The sequence below is a fragment of the Meleagris gallopavo genome, chromosome 6, assembly GCF_000146605.3.
Source record: "Meleagris gallopavo isolate NT-WF06-2002-E0010 breed Aviagen turkey brand Nicholas breeding stock chromosome 6, Turkey_5.1, whole genome shotgun sequence".
NCBI lineage: Eukaryota > Metazoa > Chordata > Aves > Galliformes > Phasianidae > Meleagris > Meleagris gallopavo.
In genome coordinates this window covers 20,767,416-20,788,138 of record NC_015016.2, presented here as the reverse complement: position 1 = coordinate 20,788,138, position 20,723 = coordinate 20,767,416, and the positions used below count along the sequence as shown (strand labels likewise).

The 20,723-nt window shown below is 37.1% G+C and overlaps 1 protein-coding gene across 1 annotated transcript; it reads right to left on the bottom strand.

Moving 5' to 3' along the window:
* Positions 1-567: 567 nt before the first annotated feature.
* Positions 568-20,717, bottom strand: LOC100539971 (syndetin-like). Its single transcript, XM_010712684.2, has 11 exons — positions 20,650-20,717; positions 18,762-18,830; positions 12,277-12,399; positions 11,650-11,721; positions 9,247-9,300; positions 7,388-7,458; positions 6,841-6,958; positions 6,716-6,751; positions 5,100-5,182; positions 1,770-1,812; positions 568-711 (listed from the first exon to the last, which is right to left on the bottom strand). The coding sequence occupies exons 1-11, from the start codon at positions 20,680-20,682 to the stop codon at positions 583-585; spliced, it is 831 nt and encodes a 276-aa protein (XP_010710986.1). The 5' UTR covers positions 20,683-20,717; the 3' UTR covers positions 568-582.
* Positions 20,718-20,723: the final 6 nt, after the last annotated feature.

Here is a 20,723-nt window from a genome sequence, read left to right as displayed (position 1 = left end):
AAAAAAAAAAAAAAACAACAACTCATAACAGAATGGCGTTCTTGTTCTGACTTTAGCAGGAGACAGACACTCTGATGTGACTGTCAGCAGCTAATGCTTCCTGAGGGAATCTCTAAACTACACTGGCACCACCATGTTTAACGTCACTGTGTTATGAAAACTGATCACTGATGAGAACTGCCTGCAGGGCTTCCTCCTTTCATACCTTATTTCATTTCTTGTTGACCAAAAAAAAAAAAAATCTCACATTTTTATTTCCATCACATTCAAGTACAATATAAAGCAGGAATGCATACATAACAAGGTGCAGGCTGTACAAAGCTCAGTATATTAAAAGAAAATAGCACTCACATGTCCAGGTATAATTAATAATGCATAAAGCATCACATAAGGAGGTGAAATATTGATTTATTAGAGTTATATCATGTCCCAAATCTTACGTGTTACAGTGTTGCTTGGTGTACCTTTAGCAATTCCATTAATATATCTGAGCCTTTGTAAATATATACAGCAAGACTGATCAACATTAGAAGAAATTTCCATCACAGTACTCAAATCTTCACACTCTTCCACCACCAGTTTTTACAGCTTACTCACAACACAAACACTAACCTGTGTTTTCCCAAGCAGCCTGTAAGCCTGTTGAACCTTTGTATAATGATTGATATCAAAGTTCTTACATATCTTGGAGAGTGCTACGTCCAATTGTTCCTATGTAAAGGAAGGCAAAACAATGTATTAAACATCAAGCTGAGTATATCAAACAACAAATGAGGAAAATAAGTGTATTTAACTACTGATAACTATGCATGTAAAACAGACAAGACTGGACTATTTTCAGGTGCTAAAATGTTATCTATTGCCAAACACACCACTTCAGTCTGAAATTTCTGCCAGGCAAATGGCTCCACCATTTCCAAAAACAAGTACAGCAAGAAGTACATTACTTTGTAAGGTTTAGCAACCCAATATGGGGGAGCTGAGATTTTAAATTGGTCAGCTACCACTTCTAAGAAACACCTAGTACTGAAAATATAAAAATAAAGTATTTTATAAGCATTTCAGCTCAAACAATACAACTATAGACTTCTTATTCTCAAATTGCAACCTATTACACAGATTTAATATTTTCTGACTTCAAAGTTCTTATCAATTAAGGATATTACATCGTAGTTTGTTCTTGCAAAGAGAAACCACAGGATTCTTTACTTCCTATATACTTTTATTCATTCAACTGATCTTAGTCATATCTCTCCCAGCTATTCAAATCATATTTGCTATGGCTTAATACCAGCCCTACACATCAGCTTCCCGTTCACTGACCTCTGCAGTTTCTAGTGGAATTCATTTCTCATGTAGCTTATCCAAACCTATTATTGGTATGCTGCCCATGGTTACTTTTCACTACTTTGTAAGACTAAATTCACAGCAGTAAACCACCGTGCATCTTTATCACACATGGAGCATATCTTTGCTCTAGTACTTCAAATATACATGTCTATTTTATTGGATTGCTTTACCACTTAATGTTGGCACAATTAGCAAGCTGGGCTCATAAATTTGATACCATATTATAAAGTATTGATGTATATTTCAGCAGAAAAGGCTATGGGAATAGCAATGACTATAGCATTCCAATCACCACACTTGAAAAAATATGCACATTCAGTAATTGCTAAAGGCAGTGCATTAGAAATATCTAATGCTAAATAAGTTAATATCTGGAGGTTAACTACTAATACGTACTAAACCAACACATTCATTCTTACCTCTATTTGTTCCAAAGTATCTTGCAGTTTTGAATTCAGCTCACTATTAATGAAAGAAAAAATAATGTTTGAAATCAAACTACTGATCATACCAACAGTGCAGTACTCTTAATACTTCAAACAAAATTATCTGTTATAGAAGCACATTTTCCTTGGTTTATAACACAACAGTGTTAAAAGATCGTCTGCTTGGATTTATCCAAGTATTCAAAGATATTTCCAAACCCACAGAAACTTGTGCTCTATACGTTTCAATTCAGCACTCAGGTATCTAACAGAAGATAAGCAAAAAGATCGAGGCTGTCAAGTCTTTGCTATCTGTGGTATAATAAATTTCTCTCACTGTCAGGAATCCTTTATAGAGGCATTAAAGCAAAAATGTTTATTTAAATTTAAAGAAAAAGTCAGAACCTAAGCTTACGTAACTGTCAGAAAATCTTTTTAAGACCATCAGTTCACCTGTCTGAGCTGAATGTGGTATAGAAAGATTAACAAAAACAGCTACCATAAGTTAATCCATTTTGGACAAGGAAGGCAAAACTGTTCCCTTCCAAAAATTCACTTTTAAAATTTTGGAACACCAGCTGAAAAAAATAAGGCACAAAAAGTAGTGAACATGTTTTTGTTTGGGAGCTTCAAGAAGAAATAGGCAGGATATCCTCTCCAGCACAGAAAGCACAGAGCTTTGATGGGATAATCACCTTACCTAACTTAAGGCAACTTACTTCTATGTTCTGTATCTTTTCCTAAAGGCCTACATTAACTATCAAAAGATTCTAGCTTCCTTCCCTAGTTCTCTCCCCTTACATGATATGCCCATCATCCCTCCATTTTTAGTTGTTAACTAACCTGGAAAGAATACCTTCCAAAGAAAGGTCTAAATAAGAATAAATAAATAAATAAAATGTGAGAAAAGGTCAGCATTAAACACTAAAAATCAAGCAGCCAATCATTCTTTGTTGTTTATCCTTAAGCAACAAGTTTCCAAACAGAAAAGCCTTCACAACAATTTCACATCATATTCTGCTGGAGTTCAGGAATGCTTACTACACTCTAGTTCTTTTACCTAGCAAAAAGAAATTAGAACAAGCGTAAGAATCCTGCTTTTTGCACAGAAACACTCCTGCTTTAGAACTAGGTACAGCACAAAACCCTCCCAGTGTACAAAAATGTAATTGCTTTACATGCTGACATTAACATGTCTGAAACGCAGAAAGTGCTGACGTAGTAAATGCAGTTTAAAGCAGAGGTAGTCAGAACAAATTAAGCAGCTGTACTGGTTTAGAGTCCTACGAAAAATTCACAAAGCCCCTAACAGTAGAGGGCATCACATAAACACAACACTGATTCCTTTCAAATAAATGTCATGAGCATGCTGCTGCTAATCCAACATTTATCTTATCTGTCTGCATCTTTGATGTAGTTATAATTTTCCACCTCCACCAGGCAACTTACATGCTCACACACAGAGAACTTGTTCCACTACTGCACTATAGGGCTGTCCTGAAACCAATTCCCACTTGTTGCAGTTGTCCACATCTGACTAATTTCAGCTGTATACCAGCACAGATCCTCATAAAAACTCATTCCTTATTTCCACTATGCCACACTCCTAATGTGAGGTAAGCCTCCATTTGCAATCACCTGCCAAAGCAGGACGTTTGGGCACATCAGAAGCCTAAATGTCACAAATCTCAGCAAACATCCAAAGATCTGAACCATTTTGGAATGATGTATGTCTCCTTTCTTTTGGGAAAGAAATATGGGGAGGAATGCATGAAATGCAATCAAGGTTTTCTTGATTTCTTACCAATACCACTTAGTACAAACTCTGTAACAGCGCTGTCTTTCCATTCAAGCTCTATAAAGCACTAACTTTAAATACACATGCTCATAGCTTATTTATTCAACTAAGTAAAAATAGAGACAAGTGTTTGCAAGAATATTTATGTTGGCAATTTTAGAGAAGGACGTGCAATCCCAAGATTCCAGAAGAAATCTAACTTTGATCAAGTACTGAACTGAAAATATACAAATGCAGAGTCCAGCTAAAAGCTTACATATTTTAAGCCACAATTATTAACCTCAGATACAATGGCTACATGATTATTATGAAAGCCTTACTATGATAATAAAGACTTTGTGAATGAAATGAATCCTGAATTAGAACTTGTATTAAAAGTGTTTTTTGCATCCTCATTCATACAAATCAGATTCAGCACATTTCTAGAAAGTACATCTACTGTGATATAATGGAATGTTTAGACACAAAAGCAATAGATAGAGTGGCCCTATTGTCTGACAGTCCATCTTTCTAAGTGTTTTTCAAGGGAGTCTACTCCCATTGAAACTCATCAACAAGCAGAAAACAGAAGACTTTGACTTATATTTTTAAATAAAAATTTTGTCTAGTAACATTAGCAAATGTTGACTGAATAGTCAACTTACATCCACAAGTTTTATAGAACTAAACAAGAAGGAGTTTTTCAAAATAAAGAACAGGGAGAGTCTTATTTCTGGGCAGAATTTCCAACCTCATACAATTTTTTCATCTCTAAATTCTTAGAACCGTAGAATGGTTTGAGTTGGTAAGGACCTTTAAGATCATCTAGTCCCAGCCCCGAGCTGTAGGCAGGGACACCTCCCTCTAGAGCAGGTTGCTCAAAGCTCCATTCAGCCTGGCTTTGAACAACCACACCTCAAAAACCATCACACCTCAAAAGCAGACCTAAACTAAAATCAGTCATTATGGGTAATTACTCTGAAGTTGCAACAAATCATACATTTATAGAACAGCCAATCATTTTTTCTGTTTCATTACAAACAAAAAGGAAGTATTTCTAAATTAGAAATTGTAGACATATTGATTAGTTTCAGGTCTGAAAGCAATTTCTCCTCAATGGCACAAAGTTGTACATTAGCTAATTTCATCACCAAGACTCACGGTAAGTTGCCCATCCAAAATCATCTTACTGAAGGTTAATTAATTCCAGATTATAAGCTTCCTTACGAAGAATTATCCTGCAAACTGTGGCACAGTCATAACTCACTCTTAGCCAAAACTTTACCTGCCAACATACTACAACAGTTAGAAAACAATGACACAGACCAAGCAGAGGTTATATAGTGTTAGTAGAGATTTGTTAGTAGTGGTATAAGGGAACAACACCACTGAGGGTCTTCATACTTTCATAAATCCTTCAACTTTACTTTTCTAAGAAGAAAATTAAGTTTAAATCAAAATTGCTTTAGAGAATGAGGAATAATCATCACTCCCTTGTATCATTTACAAATATTATCCAGAAGGTGAGATCAGCAGTGTCACCTCACCTTATACAACTGTAGTGTTTGAAAGTGCTGGCAGCTTTCTGGCATTCCAAACACAGTTGAATAGCTCCTGGATAGTCCTCTTCCTTGGGATAAAATGGAACAGAAAGCTAATTTGGCTTTGGAAGCAAACATCACAACATCCTTAAAAGCTCATGTATAAACATAAAGACCAAAATATTTCACCTCTTGCATTTGTATAGTATAAAGTTACAGAAAATGATTGAGGGTCTACTGTAGAAATTAATATGCAAGCCATTCAGAATTATAAGCAGGCAACATCAGGTGTTAGCAACATTTAAAAATATTGCACATCTTGTGTTCTTATGCAAATGACTTGCTTTTTACCTACAGATTCAAGAAAATGTATCAGAAAGCTCTCAATAAAAAACAACAAACAATTTTCCATTTAATTTTCAAACCTTAGTTAATACAACACAATCCATTTATGAGCAGGGGAAGAGGTAAATTCAAGTACTATTAGGCTGCAGCCTACAAAACCAACAAAGACATATGGGAGACACTCCAGTATTATGCAAAATAAACACTTTCTATTTAGTCTGATACATTCAATAAGTAATGAAAAATGAATTGTAGACAATTGGTTCAAAACAGAAAATCTAGGACAAACAAAGCATACTTTAGGGGAAGGAAAAAAAAAAGTTGCCCTAATTTATAACAAAAATATCCAATCAAATCAAGCAAGAAGAATATGATAACACAAAACAAAGTTACACGCACAAGAATGTACAACCACAAGTTCTTGCCAACAGTGTCTTGGCCGTAAATACTGGTTTTGTATTTTATTAGAATCTTGGAGGAAGTAAAATCCCCTTCAATTTCTAAGAGCTTTCCTGTTTTTTTCCCAATTATATCCATTATATCATGTGCTTCAGAGAGTTCAAATGCAAAGCTGTTACTGAATTTTCAGATTCAGTGATTGAAGATCAAAAGCACAAGGGCAATTTATATTCAGCTATTACCATAAAGGAATTTCTGAAATGACACTACTTTAGCAGCAGCATTACAATGTAGATCAAGTTTTTCTATTAAAAAAAAAAAAAGGAATGCTAAGAATTAATATATCTTGCTTGGTAAAGAGTAACAAAGTGAGAGACTACGTATGTTACCCAAGATGGGATTTAAGAATCTAAAGACTAAAAACTAGTAAGATTACATCTCTAAATTGAGTAACTAGGGATTATCACAATGATGTTCCATCTGATCTGACATCAGTTATAAATATTCAGCCATCTACAAGTCAAAATTCTTACATTACATTATTAAAATATAGCCATCAATAAACTTGTCAAGCTTTCATACAACTTAAAAACCTAACGACAAGATCTTACTTTCACCCTGCACATTATCTCCTACATTTTGGGTAGCATACGTACATTTTATCAGTAGAATCTTCAGTGCCACAGCCTATGGACTAAACGTTTTATATAACTCACTATTAAAACATTAAGCCACTAAATAAAAAGAAATACACTATTCCACCACAAAGACCCATCATATCCTGTTCATAAGATGAAGGAAGAAGGGATAAAATTAAGAAGACTAAGAGAAGATGATTTAGAATAGCTTCAAGATACAGAAGTCTGGCAGAGACTTACCTCCAGCATCTCACTTAAACGCACATCAGTTCTTTGCTGAAAAGAAAAAGAAAACAACTGATAACTACAAAGGAATGTACAAAAAATGTTCTGCTATTAATTGGGAAAAAAAACCCTGCACATACCAGTGTTTTTATTGTCCTCAGAGACTTCAGTAGTCCAATAAGCAACTGCCTTTTCCTCTGGTTTGCAAGAAGTCCCAAACTGGTTTGTGTGAAGCCTTCCTTTGCAATATTCAGGTGCCTGCGTAAATTAACAATGAAACGACAAACTTCAATGATGCATAAAGTAAGGCTTCTTTTAAATAAATGCTCCCACGTATATCACCGTCAGAGCTACAAAATATGTACAAAGTAACAGACCGTACGGTAGGGAAACGCTGAAATTGAGATAATACCAACAGACTAGTAAGAAGATACCTTATCTCTTCAGCAGAATTTGTGTGTGAATCAGTGGTGCATCTCTAAAGATATCTGCTTAAACACAACGCCCCTTACAGCAAAAGATGCAAGACAGAAAGCAACTGGTATTTGTTTTAGTATTTTGAACTACTATTGCCAATTCCATCCAGCACACACACTACAAATAATAATAGTAAGCAACCTCCTGGATTTATAAATGTCTTCTTAAATCCCTTTTTCCCCTCTCAGTTTCTGCTATTAAGCAAGATACCTTCTTCCATCTGCACAAATAACAGCTGCTAACTGAAGGCCATTCTGCAATGATGTAACACGTTCCAGTTCCTACAAAGAGACAAAGAGACAACAGGTGAAACAAACATACAAGTTGTGCTACAAACCAGCAATGATTAGCAACTAGTATCTTTATCCATTTGACAGAACTAGAGGGAATGGCCTTAAGCTGCACCAGGAGATGTTCAGGTTAGATATCCGGAAAAATTTCTTCTCCAAAAGAATGGTGAGGCGCTGGAATGGGCTGCCCAGGGAGGTGGTGGAGTCACCGTCTCTGCAGGTATTCAAGAAACACTTAGATGTTGTGCTGAGGAGCACAGTTTAGTGGGGAAATATTGGTGGTAGGTGGACAGTTGGACTGGATGATCTTGGAGGTCTTTTCCAATCTTGCTGATGCCATGATTCTATCTTGAGATGTAATAATAACAATTTAGATTTAGTTTATATATTACTTATTTCATCATGTTATATGTGCTCAGAGCTAGAATGTAATATTAAACAAACAAACATTAGAACAAATTCTTTTAAAATGCAATTCTTTGAAGAAATATACTTGAAATATACTTTCACTGCAGTGAGAACTTCTACATTTATATACTTTACATTCAGCATAAGAAACTTTATATAAAATGAATAGAATGCACCACACCAAAGTGATCAGGGAGATAAGCACATGAATTCATTTGCATTAAGATGCCAGAAGTCCAGTCTTCCCTTCTACAAGGTTCTGTAATATTTTTCATCTGAACATAGTTAGAGAGGTACAAGGAAACAATGCAGCCTAATGGTCCATGGAAAAGGAGCCTTCAGTTGAGCAGCAAGGGCTCAACATCTTTTTCCCTTATCTCAGAGACACTGCTGTTTCCCTAAAGCAAGCCTCTCCTTTCAAGACAGCAACTAAACTATTATGCCTTGTGCCTGTGCCACGCCTCACACTCCACAGATGTGGCTGCTAGATCAGGACATCTATGGAAAGAGGGGTGCAAACCATGACTTCCCCTCACTTTCCTTTGCACAGTCGAATCAACACGTCCACAGGACTGATAATTACACCTTTGCTCTATCTAAGAACTCATTACTGTCACTTGAGTGGGAATTGGTGTTGCCATTACCAAGTACCCGCAGCACCGCTTTATGAATCAGCAGGAAGGTGAGGGAGAACCTCATAGTGCCCACCAGAAATCTCTGGTAAGTCTACTGACAAGAATAACTCTGTGGAAACCTGTGACCACACATAACACAGGATTATTAATCAGGTAAATATTGACTTGATCAGGTAAATATTTGAGAAATGTTTTTAAAAGACTTTTATTGGCACAATGGATTTATAATCATCCCTTTGTGCATCTCACTCAGATGTTGTTGATATAAGAATTTAAACATTATACAGTGAAATGCAAGAACCTCCACACTGCTGCTATGCTTAGGAGATGTCAAAAAGTAGCTGCTAACTACAGGAGTAATAGCAATGGCTCAACAACATTATCGATTCCAAAAGTGTGCAACAAAGTTTACCAGCAAAGTTTAAAATCAAAATGATCTTTTTCTGCTCAAATCCACGCTACTTTCTGAGCACTCAGTCATTAAAGCACTACCCAGCTTTTTTCTGCAATAAAATCCCACCACACCTTTTTATCTAAAGGTGAAATAATACTACCCTTGCAATTTTTCTTATTTTTCCTCCAGCTACTGCAGAAGAGGCAACCAGGCTGATCCCTTCACTAGCTAACCCAGTCTCTTCTAAGCCAGTACTATATTTAAGCTGCACAGAAACAAGGGCAGTATTCTAACAGTAACTAAATTGTGTGGTTTACTGTTAAAAAGTGGCTGTTGCCTTACCTGAACGTATGCGGGTTGTTTTTCAAGAATCAAGTCTGCAACTTTCTTAGATACCTTAAAAACAAGAATATTACCTGTGATAAACAACAATCTCAATAAAGTAGCCACAGTAAAGTAATAGGAACAAATGGTCTCTGCTTCTTAACATGCTAAAATAAAAAAGAGAAATTATATGGAACACTACAGCTGCTTCCATTCTGTTTATGCTATTTTTAGAGCAAAAAATAAATTAAACTTCTACTACAGAGATCTAAGAAAGCCACAAACATGCTTTTGTTTCTGGCAGATATAGTATTATTAAACAGCTTCAAACACAAAAATAAATTATCTGTATTGCTCTAATTCTTCCCCGGGACCAATACTTCCAGAAACAAAAATAAAATAAAACCAACTCTGATTATCAGCCCCAATGAACTTGTGGGAAAAAGAGAATAGGAGGTTCTTCGGTTTTGAATATAAACATATGCAGCAGAGATTATAAATTGGTTATACCAGCACAGTGTGAGATTGGGATCTTCACAGTATAGTATTTCTGTAACAAACTTAGAGTGGCTCCACCATGTCAGTTCCCATCCTTTGGAAGAACACCTGCATACAAAGGGTTTTCAAAGAACACTGATACCATCAGCTGGCAATCTGGACAAGAGGATGCTTTCCCTCTTCCACATTAAAATATGGTCAGGATCAGCAAAGGGTTTTCAACTCAGTTGCTCAATAAAAGAAATATAGCTTTGTTTTGCAGAACAGCAAAAGAACTGCTCCTTGTGGGGTAGGACTGCAAGAAAAGATTTCATCAGGCTTAAATATTTTGTCTCCTAAATTTAAAAAAAAGTTAAATGGATATCAGACTTAATTAAAATGAAGTCAAACAGATACACAGCAGAAAAAAAGCCTTCTAATTCAAATTATCTGTACCCAAATAAAAGCTGCTCAAATAAAAGCTGTCACAACACACACATTACAGAAGAATCGAGTGGCTTGGTATCTTCTCAGAGGAATGGAAAATTCTTTCCAGTAGAAAGTCTGGAGTCTATAGTGACCCCTAAAACAAAGGCATGACCAAGATAAACAGTGCTAAAGCAGAAAGTAACAGTAATATTTTGTGTTATAGAAACGTAGAAGTTTGAATCTAAATCACTGTAGTAAATTCCTATGCCAGCTACAGATTCAGCCACTGAAATGAAAAAGACAGAGTTTATTATTTTTCAAAAGCAGAGTTACTGTTTGATATGTCAACAGAGTCCTGTAACTAATAAGCTAGAAAAACACATATGAGCCACACGAGCCAAACTTATGCTCAGTTCTCTTCTACATGTATGTTCCAGTTTGCTTCTCAGACACAGACATGCACTGAAAATACTCTTAGCTGCTTCTCACTGTACGTGAAGAATGGTAAGACATTGATATCAAGTATTGAGACTATTCAGCATATTCCTTTGCAGTTGCCTCTCAGCCTTGAATGTATCTCCTTGCAAAACTAGGTCAACCAGCAGATGTCCTCTTAGACTTTTACTCCCAAACAGCTAAAATAAATGAGTACATCTCTTGGTGAAGATGATCATGAAATATTCATTGGCCCACTTCTCTCTAATACTTCACAAAATTTCATACCTTTTTTTCTAGGAAAAGCCACACTGGTACAGAGTTGTAGGATAAAATAATTTTTCTGTTCTGTGTTGTTAATGGTTCAGTATTTTTGTTCTGTACATTTCATTCATTTAAAGACACAAATCAGGATTAATACTGTTATTTTATTTGCCAAATGCCATAGCTAGTACATTCATTTCCTATTTGATATTATTAATCTTTCAGAGCAATTACTCAGTTATTAATAGAGAGTAAAAATAAAATTATAAAAGCCTGAAATATAACAAGTATCTGTCAGAAGCTGCAGCTCTTACTTCCACATAAATTCATTATTTCATAGTAAGTTTATATAGCATTCACTGGACACCCTCACAGGCAATTAAAAAAAAAAAAAAAGCAAATAAAAAATGAGAATACAAAGTCTAAGAAAATAGATGTTTTTCAATATTTTATGTTGCCAAATATCCCTCAAAAAGAGACAATACAACACTATTAAATACTATGCTATTTCTTCCAATATACTGCAAAACTGAACACCCTGAAAACAAAATTTCTAAAGAAATCATTACACAGTTTGATCCTCATTACAGTACTTATCACTATGATTTACTTACATTATTTCCTATGACTATATGATCTACTGGTATGATTTTCGCTTATAAAAGAACATAACAAAATTCAAAAAAAAAAAAAAAAAAAACAACCACTCATTATCTAGCAGGTTTAAGAAATCAAAACACATTCAGTTACACTTCTAGCTGCAGTCATAAACAATGTAAAAATCTGCCTGGCAATACACAAAACAGCTTTACTTACAGCAGCTTGCTGTTGTTTTAGTTTGTCTCTATATTCTTCCAGTTCTTGAAGACTAAGTACAGGAGGAAGCCTCTGTGCACAAACAACAAATAAAATTCAGTGAGAAATTAAAGTACACAAAATACACATGCAGCATTAACTAATCAAACAATTTTATTTAGGAAACTTTCTTACTGCTTCTGCAATCTAATTTGTATTCAAATTAGGAATACTGAAATCAGTTTTAAAGACTATAATATCATAATTACCCTGTTTTAAGTCATATATACACATACACAAGCCTCAAGTCATTGAAATGACTTGTGTCTGTTAATTCAGGCTGCTTAAAAAAAAAAATAGAACAGATGTTTTTTCCTCCAACTATATGGCCTTCTTCAAAGTAGCTTAAAGTAGCATAAAGGTCAGAACAACAAGCTTGATATTAATTGTATCACATTAAAAGAAGAAACTCTATACTAATATCATATGCTAGAAGCTCCATACAACTGCAAGAAGATTCAGGGGCAGGGAGAGGAAACAAAACCAAAACCAACCAGTTTTGCATGGAAGTGCATCACTGACAGAAGCTGACTTTTGACTCTCATTTTTAGTTACATTATTGCTTTTTCTTTTACAAAAATAACTCACCTCTAATTCATACTTCACAATATCAAAGGCATCATTGGAAAAATAAACTTCTTCAATGCTATTAATTATTTCTTGCTGAGCTTGAGGATCAGTTGGTTCTTCCCATGATTCTCTGAGCTCCTCCTTCATAAAAGAAAAAAAGATGACTTCCATGATGTAACATCACATCCTAGAAAGAACAATACTTACCAAAACAAGACTTTTTTGAAAGTTACTAACACTTTCAGTACAAGAATAGCTTGTGTCAATGGCTTCTTCTTAATACATTTCAGATTTTTCTAGCTAGTGGGGTAGCTGAAACAGACATGCACTAAGGGCTTTTTGACAGCTAACGTTCAAGATGAGCATTCTCTTCCCTCCTGTCACAATCTCATGTGGAAGGTTTTCCCAAGAATCCAGCTGCATCCGTAAGTTTTTACAATAAGGGTGGTGGACACAGGTTGCCCAGAGAGGTGGTGGATGCCCCACCTGACCCTGAGACAGTCAAGGTGAGGCTGGACCGGGCTCTGAGCAACCTGATCAAGCTGTAGGTGTTCCTGCTCATTGCAGGGGAGTTAGGCCATTAAAGGTCTCTTCCAACTCAAACAATCTTATGGCACTGGATGTTTTAAATAATACTTGTACTCTTCCAGTGCCTGTTCCCACTGAAGGATTGAAAAACCTTTATGAGAGACTCAAAAGGGGAAAAAACATAAAATTCAAGACAGAATACTGATCACATTGCTTGACAAGGGAATTTAATCCTGATTAAGTGATCCAGCAGACTGAAGCGTCCTATTAAGATCCAAACATACAAGCTGTTAAAGTGGGACAAGGCGCTTGTACTTCTTTCACCAAGTACTGGAGGGCTGACTTCACTATTCAGAGGCAGCAGACTCGAGATTAATTTACTGAATAGTCACGACCATCCTTATTTTGCACATCACTCACTAACATTAATGCATGCACTTTACAAGGAAAAGTGCAGTTTCAAACACAGAGCAAGATGATGCTTTTCTGCACAAACAGAGGCAGGCACGGGGTGAGTAGCAAAGAGCTTCCTAAAGCATCACAACTGCTCCTCTGAAGTACTTCTCACAGGGAAATAAAAAACAATAAAAATAAAAATATTTTTTTCCCTTCTGGGCTTCCTAACAGATGGCAGCTTTATGCTGTACCAATAGCTCCCTTACAAACTGCCTTAACATTTTACAGTACATTGAGTTTTATCTATAACAACTGAAATTAAAATTTATCCAAGATGGGCAGCAGGGTTGGCTTAATTTGTTCACTAATGCCCTGCAAACGGAATCACCTAATTTATCACCTGGGTGAGTGGCTGCAAGTTTCAGAACGGTGGTTTGTTAATAGGAAAAGGAAGCAAAAACAAAATCCAAGAAGTGTTTAGAACCACTTGGATTTCCAGAGCGTGGTCACCTTGTCACATTGGTGACAGGGTATATCAACGCCATAGGTAGATCAGTGGTGACTGACAGCCCTCTCCATACATTAAGAAAGCTATTGGGGATGCATGTTCTTCTGGATTTAGAGCCATTTGATTTGATAATCAGTTGGAAGGCTGTTATTAATACAAACATTTCAATGAAACCTAGCCAGCGACCCTTTCATCATTGCAGAATACCACATTTGTCATTACAAAAATAAAACTAAGGTTTACATGGCTAAAAAAGTTACCAAAAATCCATTTTATCCTTTCTCAGAAAGATCTTTTTTTTCCCAAAACACTAACTAGGAAAACATCTGTTAAATAGACAGATTTTTTCTTTATCTTATTCACTCTTTCTAGAGGAACAGTACAGAAAACTACTCCCCAGGATAAGCTTAAGCTCCCATATCCATTACAATATTTGCCAGCAGACATTAGGCTGTGATAAATTGCTGCTTCCAGCCATCATGCTCCACTAGTTTCAGACAACTGAAGGCTCAAAGCCAAACCTTTCTCTCGCCACTGAAGGAAGCAAACACCCTTGGCTAGTTTGTTTGGTGATATCCATTTCTCCTTATCCCTTCAACCAGATACACAAAAAAGTTTCCAATCTACATATGAAGCCCACAGTTTCAGGGGGCCTCAGGGAAGGACAGATTTTGCACTGTGGAACGAGTATTTGCACACTGTGCAGAGGCACAGAGAAAAGCTCAGTTAAATCCCTCAAGGCAGTTTTCTACCTCAAAACATTTTTTTTTAATTATTGCTATTGAAATATCTGCCTTCTAAAAATAATTTAAAAAAAAAAATCAACAGTACAGAATTCTTTAAGTTTGATGTGCATTTAGAAGTTCCAAGAAGTTATCTGAATAGAAAAATATACAAATGTGTATTGTATGTATATATATACATACATACACAGATACATATAATTGGGATGGAAGAAACCCTGTGATGATTATCCGCAGAGAATTTCACCACTGCTGAACTGAATCAGATACACTGGAGATCAGAAAGAGCAGCTCATCAGCACAGTGGACGCAAGCACTACAGTCCAGCTGGCCAGATTAATGCACACATCCACACATCCAGCAGTGGCAGCTCTCCAAACAGCCAGCTAAGATGCTATTACAAGGGCTACTCATTTTTCTGAAGTTCTGCTCAGGGATACACCTTACCTACTCAAAACACCCACCACTTGTGGTGATGTGCAAATAGGATTTATTATTTTCTTTTTTTTTTGGCCAGTACTTTGGACCACGCTTTCAGAGAATGACAGCTTAACCTGTCAAACACACTTCTCTGGAGGACATAAGTACTGCCTGCTGGCTCACACAGTGCCACCTATACAGAACAGGGAAAGATAGTTTCTGGGCAGGGTGTGGGTGTGGAAACAAAGAACTGTCTGTCTGGCACCTTGCTTCTTCAAAAAAAATGTTTACGTCCACAAACTTCCCACAGTGTTTTGCCTTCTTGGTCTATGGAAACAGAAGTTCATGGTTCTAGGAGCCCACAGCAATTACCTGACCTGTATTTCAGAAGAGTCATTCCGTGGCAGACTCATCTGAATGGCAGTTCAGGAAGTTTCAGATCACTTGCCTAGCTATTTCCCTGTGTCACACTCCCACTCTTTTGTTCTACACTGCCTGCAACATGAAAAACATTGCTAACAAAGCCTCACCGGTACAGAGTTGAAGCAAACGCCGTCTGCATTCTTGTCACAATCAACCGAAAGATTTGGGAAGCAGCCATTGAGAAAAGTTTGTGATCAGGAGTGTTAATAGATACCATTTAGACAAAGAAAAAAAATCTAAAAAGCTTCTAACCTAATTAGAAGCTGAAGGTGAGTGATAGCTGACGCATCCGTACCAAGAGAGCCAGGGACCAAATCTGCTCGGTACTCATTTGGACACAGCCTCCCTACTCTCCTCATGAGCAAAAGAACACTGAATGTGCTGTCAATTTATATCCCTCCGTTCTGAACTCAGATAACACCTGCATTAAGAGAAAAGCTCTTCCCAAACTCCAGCATGAGCTCAACAGTTGGCCAGCATCCATCAAAATAGGCAATATGTAAAAGTTATTTTTATACATATAAACAGAAGCCCACAACAGGGATTATAGCCATATCACTATAGGAAAAGCATTAAAAATAAACTTCAAGTGTTATTTACAACCGTAAGACAAAGTCAACTACTTTTTACATACCGCATATGAGCTGATTATTTTCAATATAGAAATTATGGAATTCAAAGTCACCTTGTTATTAATACACTTGAATTCAAATGTACTAAATAACTCTCAACACCCTGTAACAGAATCTACTAAATAAACCTGTTAGCAGCTTGGAGAATAACAAAATGAGAACAGCAGAGGGGTTCAAAGGTCAGTAGTGCAGTTCTGTATCATTCTTAACACACACCATTTTCAGCAAACAGAAGAATAACCACAGTTCCCCTGAGCAATCAGGGCATGGAAGACATACGGTACCTCAACCAAAAAAAAAATATATGATATACCTCTTCTCTCTTAGAGAAAATTTGCTTTTCAGCTCATATTTTCCTGATCTACAGATCATATCAGTGACTTAAACTATTTTACATGCACTGCTCTGTGTGACAAGTTGGCAGCATGATTCTGTTTGACAAGAGAAACCTGAACAAGTCAGCTGGTGATTCATCTTCATATGATGCAAGCAGAACAAAATTCTTTCCGCATAGTTGCAGAAGCCATTGGGAGTAGTGGTTAATGTGATCTCATACACTCAGGGTATTCAATAAAAGGTCCAGGTAGCAAACCATTTCATTGGTTAGGAAAAGAAGGGAGAAAAAAAAGGAAAAAACCCCACCACACACAACCCACAAAATAGAGGATTACCCTCACCACTTTCATATGCTTATTAGGAAGCAGCTTTCATATATTAAGACCAAAAAGAATTTTGCTGGCTTTCTCCTGAGGGAATGCAACATCAGTGTATCCCTTTGCCTGTGCTCTGTATTTTCCATTTAACCTTCATATGAGTTGTATCTGTGCTTTTTTTATTTTGAATTTATTTTTGTCTTTATCTTTCAATTCCCTTTACCAAACTTGTTGACTGCTATAAAAGAGTTACTGAGAGGGATTAGCTTACATCCAGCAAAGCTGCTTTACCCTGTAGTTATTATGTAATTCTGATTTGTGACATCAGTATGTTGCTATGGCATCAAACACAAGTTCAGTTCAGAAGAAATACCTACATCCAAGGGCTCAATGACTTTCAAATTCCGCGCAGTACTGAAGCCTAATCTCCTGGATGTATTGTTATGCACACAGCAAACACAAACAAACCACAAATTCCTGCTTTCAAGAACAGGTATCTACGTCCACAGTGTAGAAGATATCTTACAGTGTCTCGTCTGATGTCTTATCATTTGAAAAGTAAAATCATACAATGAAGGTTGTAGCAAAGTGAAGGAGACATGCCAATATAGATCCTTCCTCCCAAAAGGCAAGGCCTGGAACTGAAGCTGACAAACAGCTTGGGACCAAAACCAGGAGTTAAACTGATCAAAACTCAGTATTTTTACTCAACATTCAGCTGACCCCATCTTTTCTTTTTATCAAATAAACAGCGATCTGCAAAGGTGTTCCACTGAATACAGCTTTTTGAGAAAGAGAAAGTTAACTTAAATCTCTCAGAATAGTCAGAATCTGAATATTCAGAAAAAATTTTGAGTATAGTAGTTACTTCTCACCTAAAACATTTAGGAAGGAAAAAGACAAAAAAAACAATAGAAGACTAAAAATATAAAAGTTTTATCTACAGCACACAAGATAACAACTTTTAAAAATTTCCAAGTTCTAATGTTGCTGCAATCTTGTCTTTTTAGGCACAAAATCCCTAATTTTCATGAGATTGTATTTGCAAAACAGCTGAAGATAGTGTTGTCACGTTACAAAGGGTTGATGGTATACAACTGTCAGAAATCTGACAGAAATTAATGAAAAAACTTGCAAATTATTGAGATGTGTTTTCCCATTGCTAAGAACACAAAGTGTAGGCTTACCAGACACAAAACATCGAACCGTAATAGAACAGAAACCCAGCCAAGATACCCTACATCTATTTTTACCTGCAGAGTCAACTTGGCTAGAAAGACAGTCTGAAATTCAATGCTCAGTAGCTGGTAGGAATCTGGAATTTTGAAATCTGAGCCACAGAGATGAGGCAGTTCTTTCAGCATCAATGCAATTGAATACCTCGAGTCTTTGAAATCAATACATTGACCACTGTTTAATAGAATATTATGTACCAATTTAGAGATAGTTATTAGATTTTTTAAACATAGAATAACATTGATTTTCTGGTCTGCCTCAGCACAAGCATCATATTACAAAGTACCTACACAGAAACAGAAATATAGGATTTTAATGCTAAAATAAGACATCAACTGAGTAACTTAAATAACTCTGTGGTTAAAGGCAAAGTCCATATTAGGGGAAAACAATAAGCATCATCCACAGCAAGTTTTGTGAATCATCTGGTCAGACCAATAAGGTATAAGGAGTGGCCAAAAATTATAGCAACTGCCCCCCCACGCACAGATTGTTCAGTATGATGTGGGATAACAGAGAGCTGATATCTTTCAAGCAGCGAGACAAATGAAAACAAAGTCATTATTATTATAAAGTTATAACAAATACAGTAGAATATAAAGTTAATGATGTATACTGAAGATGAAAATCACAAAATTCTGAAACAAACTTAATGGCAGCAAACCCATGAAGAGACTGAAAATGAAGATTAGAACTATATGAGGGACAACTCCGAAGTACCAAGAAAGAAATTTTACAACATCTCCATTTTGATTTGGTGCACTGCTTTACTTTGCAATTCAATTCTTTCATAAAAATATTTCAAAAGATATTCAGAATGAAAAAAAGCGTCAAAAAGGACAGCAGCAAAGCAGATGCTGGGACAAAAAAAAAAACAAAAAAACACACGTATAATTTAAATTATATAACGAAATTATTACAATTATAAAACGAAAAATGAAAACTGAAGCGGATGGGATCATACCTTAGTAGGAAACCGGAGGTTTTCAATAGGACTTAGGTCATGAACACTCTCCTGTGGACTTCTCAGACCCTTTAAAAGAATTTTAATTGTCCGTTAATGTTGATTACGTATCTTGCAATCAATCTGCACAACTCTCGCCGTATGATGATGATTATAAACCTAGAAGTCCTTTAATAAATTGCAAAAGGCTTATTCTATAAAAACTCAAATGAGATCACTGGTGTATAAATTACGTTCCTCAAACAACTAAGCATTTCCAGTTTTATGTTGCAACAATTCTGTTCAGTAACATCCACGTAGCTAAGTCCACTTACTCCTATCAACTTCCAGATGTTTAAAAAATGCAAACGTTCAAAAACTATAATGTAATTTGTTTCCCTAGCTTAATGATTTAATGGAATCAAATAATCAAATTCAAGGTAAGTGCTACCTACTCTGTGGCATAATTATATTATTTTTGTATGATGGTATATTTCTCAATTTACCATGTAAAACTAATAGGACACATTTTATATACGTATAACTAAACTGAAAAAGATGCATAATCCACATTAACTCTTTTAAATTATTACTCTTTCAAAACCACATAATCACATGGACAGAATACGCACTAGTAGACAGAAGCTACAGGAAGCATCTGTATCCAGCCAAGTATGTCTTTGCTGAACATCCAATACATTTACAACTTTATGAGGCAATAACACGGAGTAAGTTTCTTAGCATACTTTTTGCAAGCTTTCGAGGCAGAAGTGAAATTGAACATTCAAGTTCCAGAAATGTTTCTGACTCTAGCCTTCCTTTGAGACCCCAGGCAGTTCACGTGAGCCCTGAGATTCAGGCAGGCTTCCCTATATCCTCCCCCTATGATACTAAGCATATTGCTCATAAGTCCCTTTCACACCCGGGGTACCAATGCTTTCTCTGAAGGCAAAGGATCTGTGACATCAATACACGAGCTTACAGTGAGAAAAGTCTTTATTTATTCTCCAAAACTGACAGTGTACTTTACAAGTCCATCACTAGTGGTAGCTACCACATTTCACAGTTTCATCCCACTAGTATGCAAAACCTCCTCATTCTGGTTTTGAGTTTCAGATTTTCTTGGGCTTCATTTGACAACATCCTCCCAACCGTTACCACCGGTTACCACCAGCAAGGGCAGCTGATCACCACGGAGCTGGAGCTCAAGGCAGGTAGCAGGCAGCACAAAGCATCTGTTGCAGCTTCTCATACTTCACCCAAAACCTCCCACAAACACCCCCAAAATAGGCAGTAAAGGCAGATCATCTCCACCTGCCCTCACTGAATGCTGCACAGGATTCAACCCTTTCCCAAAGGCTGAGAATTGCCGAAACTGTACCATTTTCAGCCCACAACATTCCCATGTTGGGCAGCCTTCCCACAAGTGCTCCCATGGACACAGCACTACAGAATGCAGACAGGACCTGGACATAGAAAAGGGCTCTAAATGGCTCCCGAATGAAAACAAACCAACCAAACCAAAACCAAACTAAGCCCTCAGGGCAGAGATCTGCCAGGGAAGGCTGAAGTGAGCGCATCACTCCCGGAGCAGCGTCATGGTGAGTTCCCTCGGCAGCCAAAGGGCCCAGAGCGAGCTCAGGCGGAGCCCCCAGGCCCAGAGCAAAGCGGACGCACGGCTACGCACCAGGCGGTCTGACAGGAGCACGACGGACAGCGTAGCCGCCCCGTGCCGCCGCACAGCTCTCCCAGCAGCTCCAAACCCTCGCCTCCCTTCCCACCGGACACGCCGACTGACAGACAAAGCCACGTCGCAGCGCCGCGGCCCGGCGCCCCCAAAATCACGCTTCGAGAAAGGGACAGCCGTACCAACGCGGCTCTCCGCCGCGCCCGGCCCCGCACCGCTCACCTGCCGGGTCATCAGCGACTTGATCTTCTGCATGGCGGCCCCGAGGCGCCCCGCAGACCCCGCGGCAGCGCTAC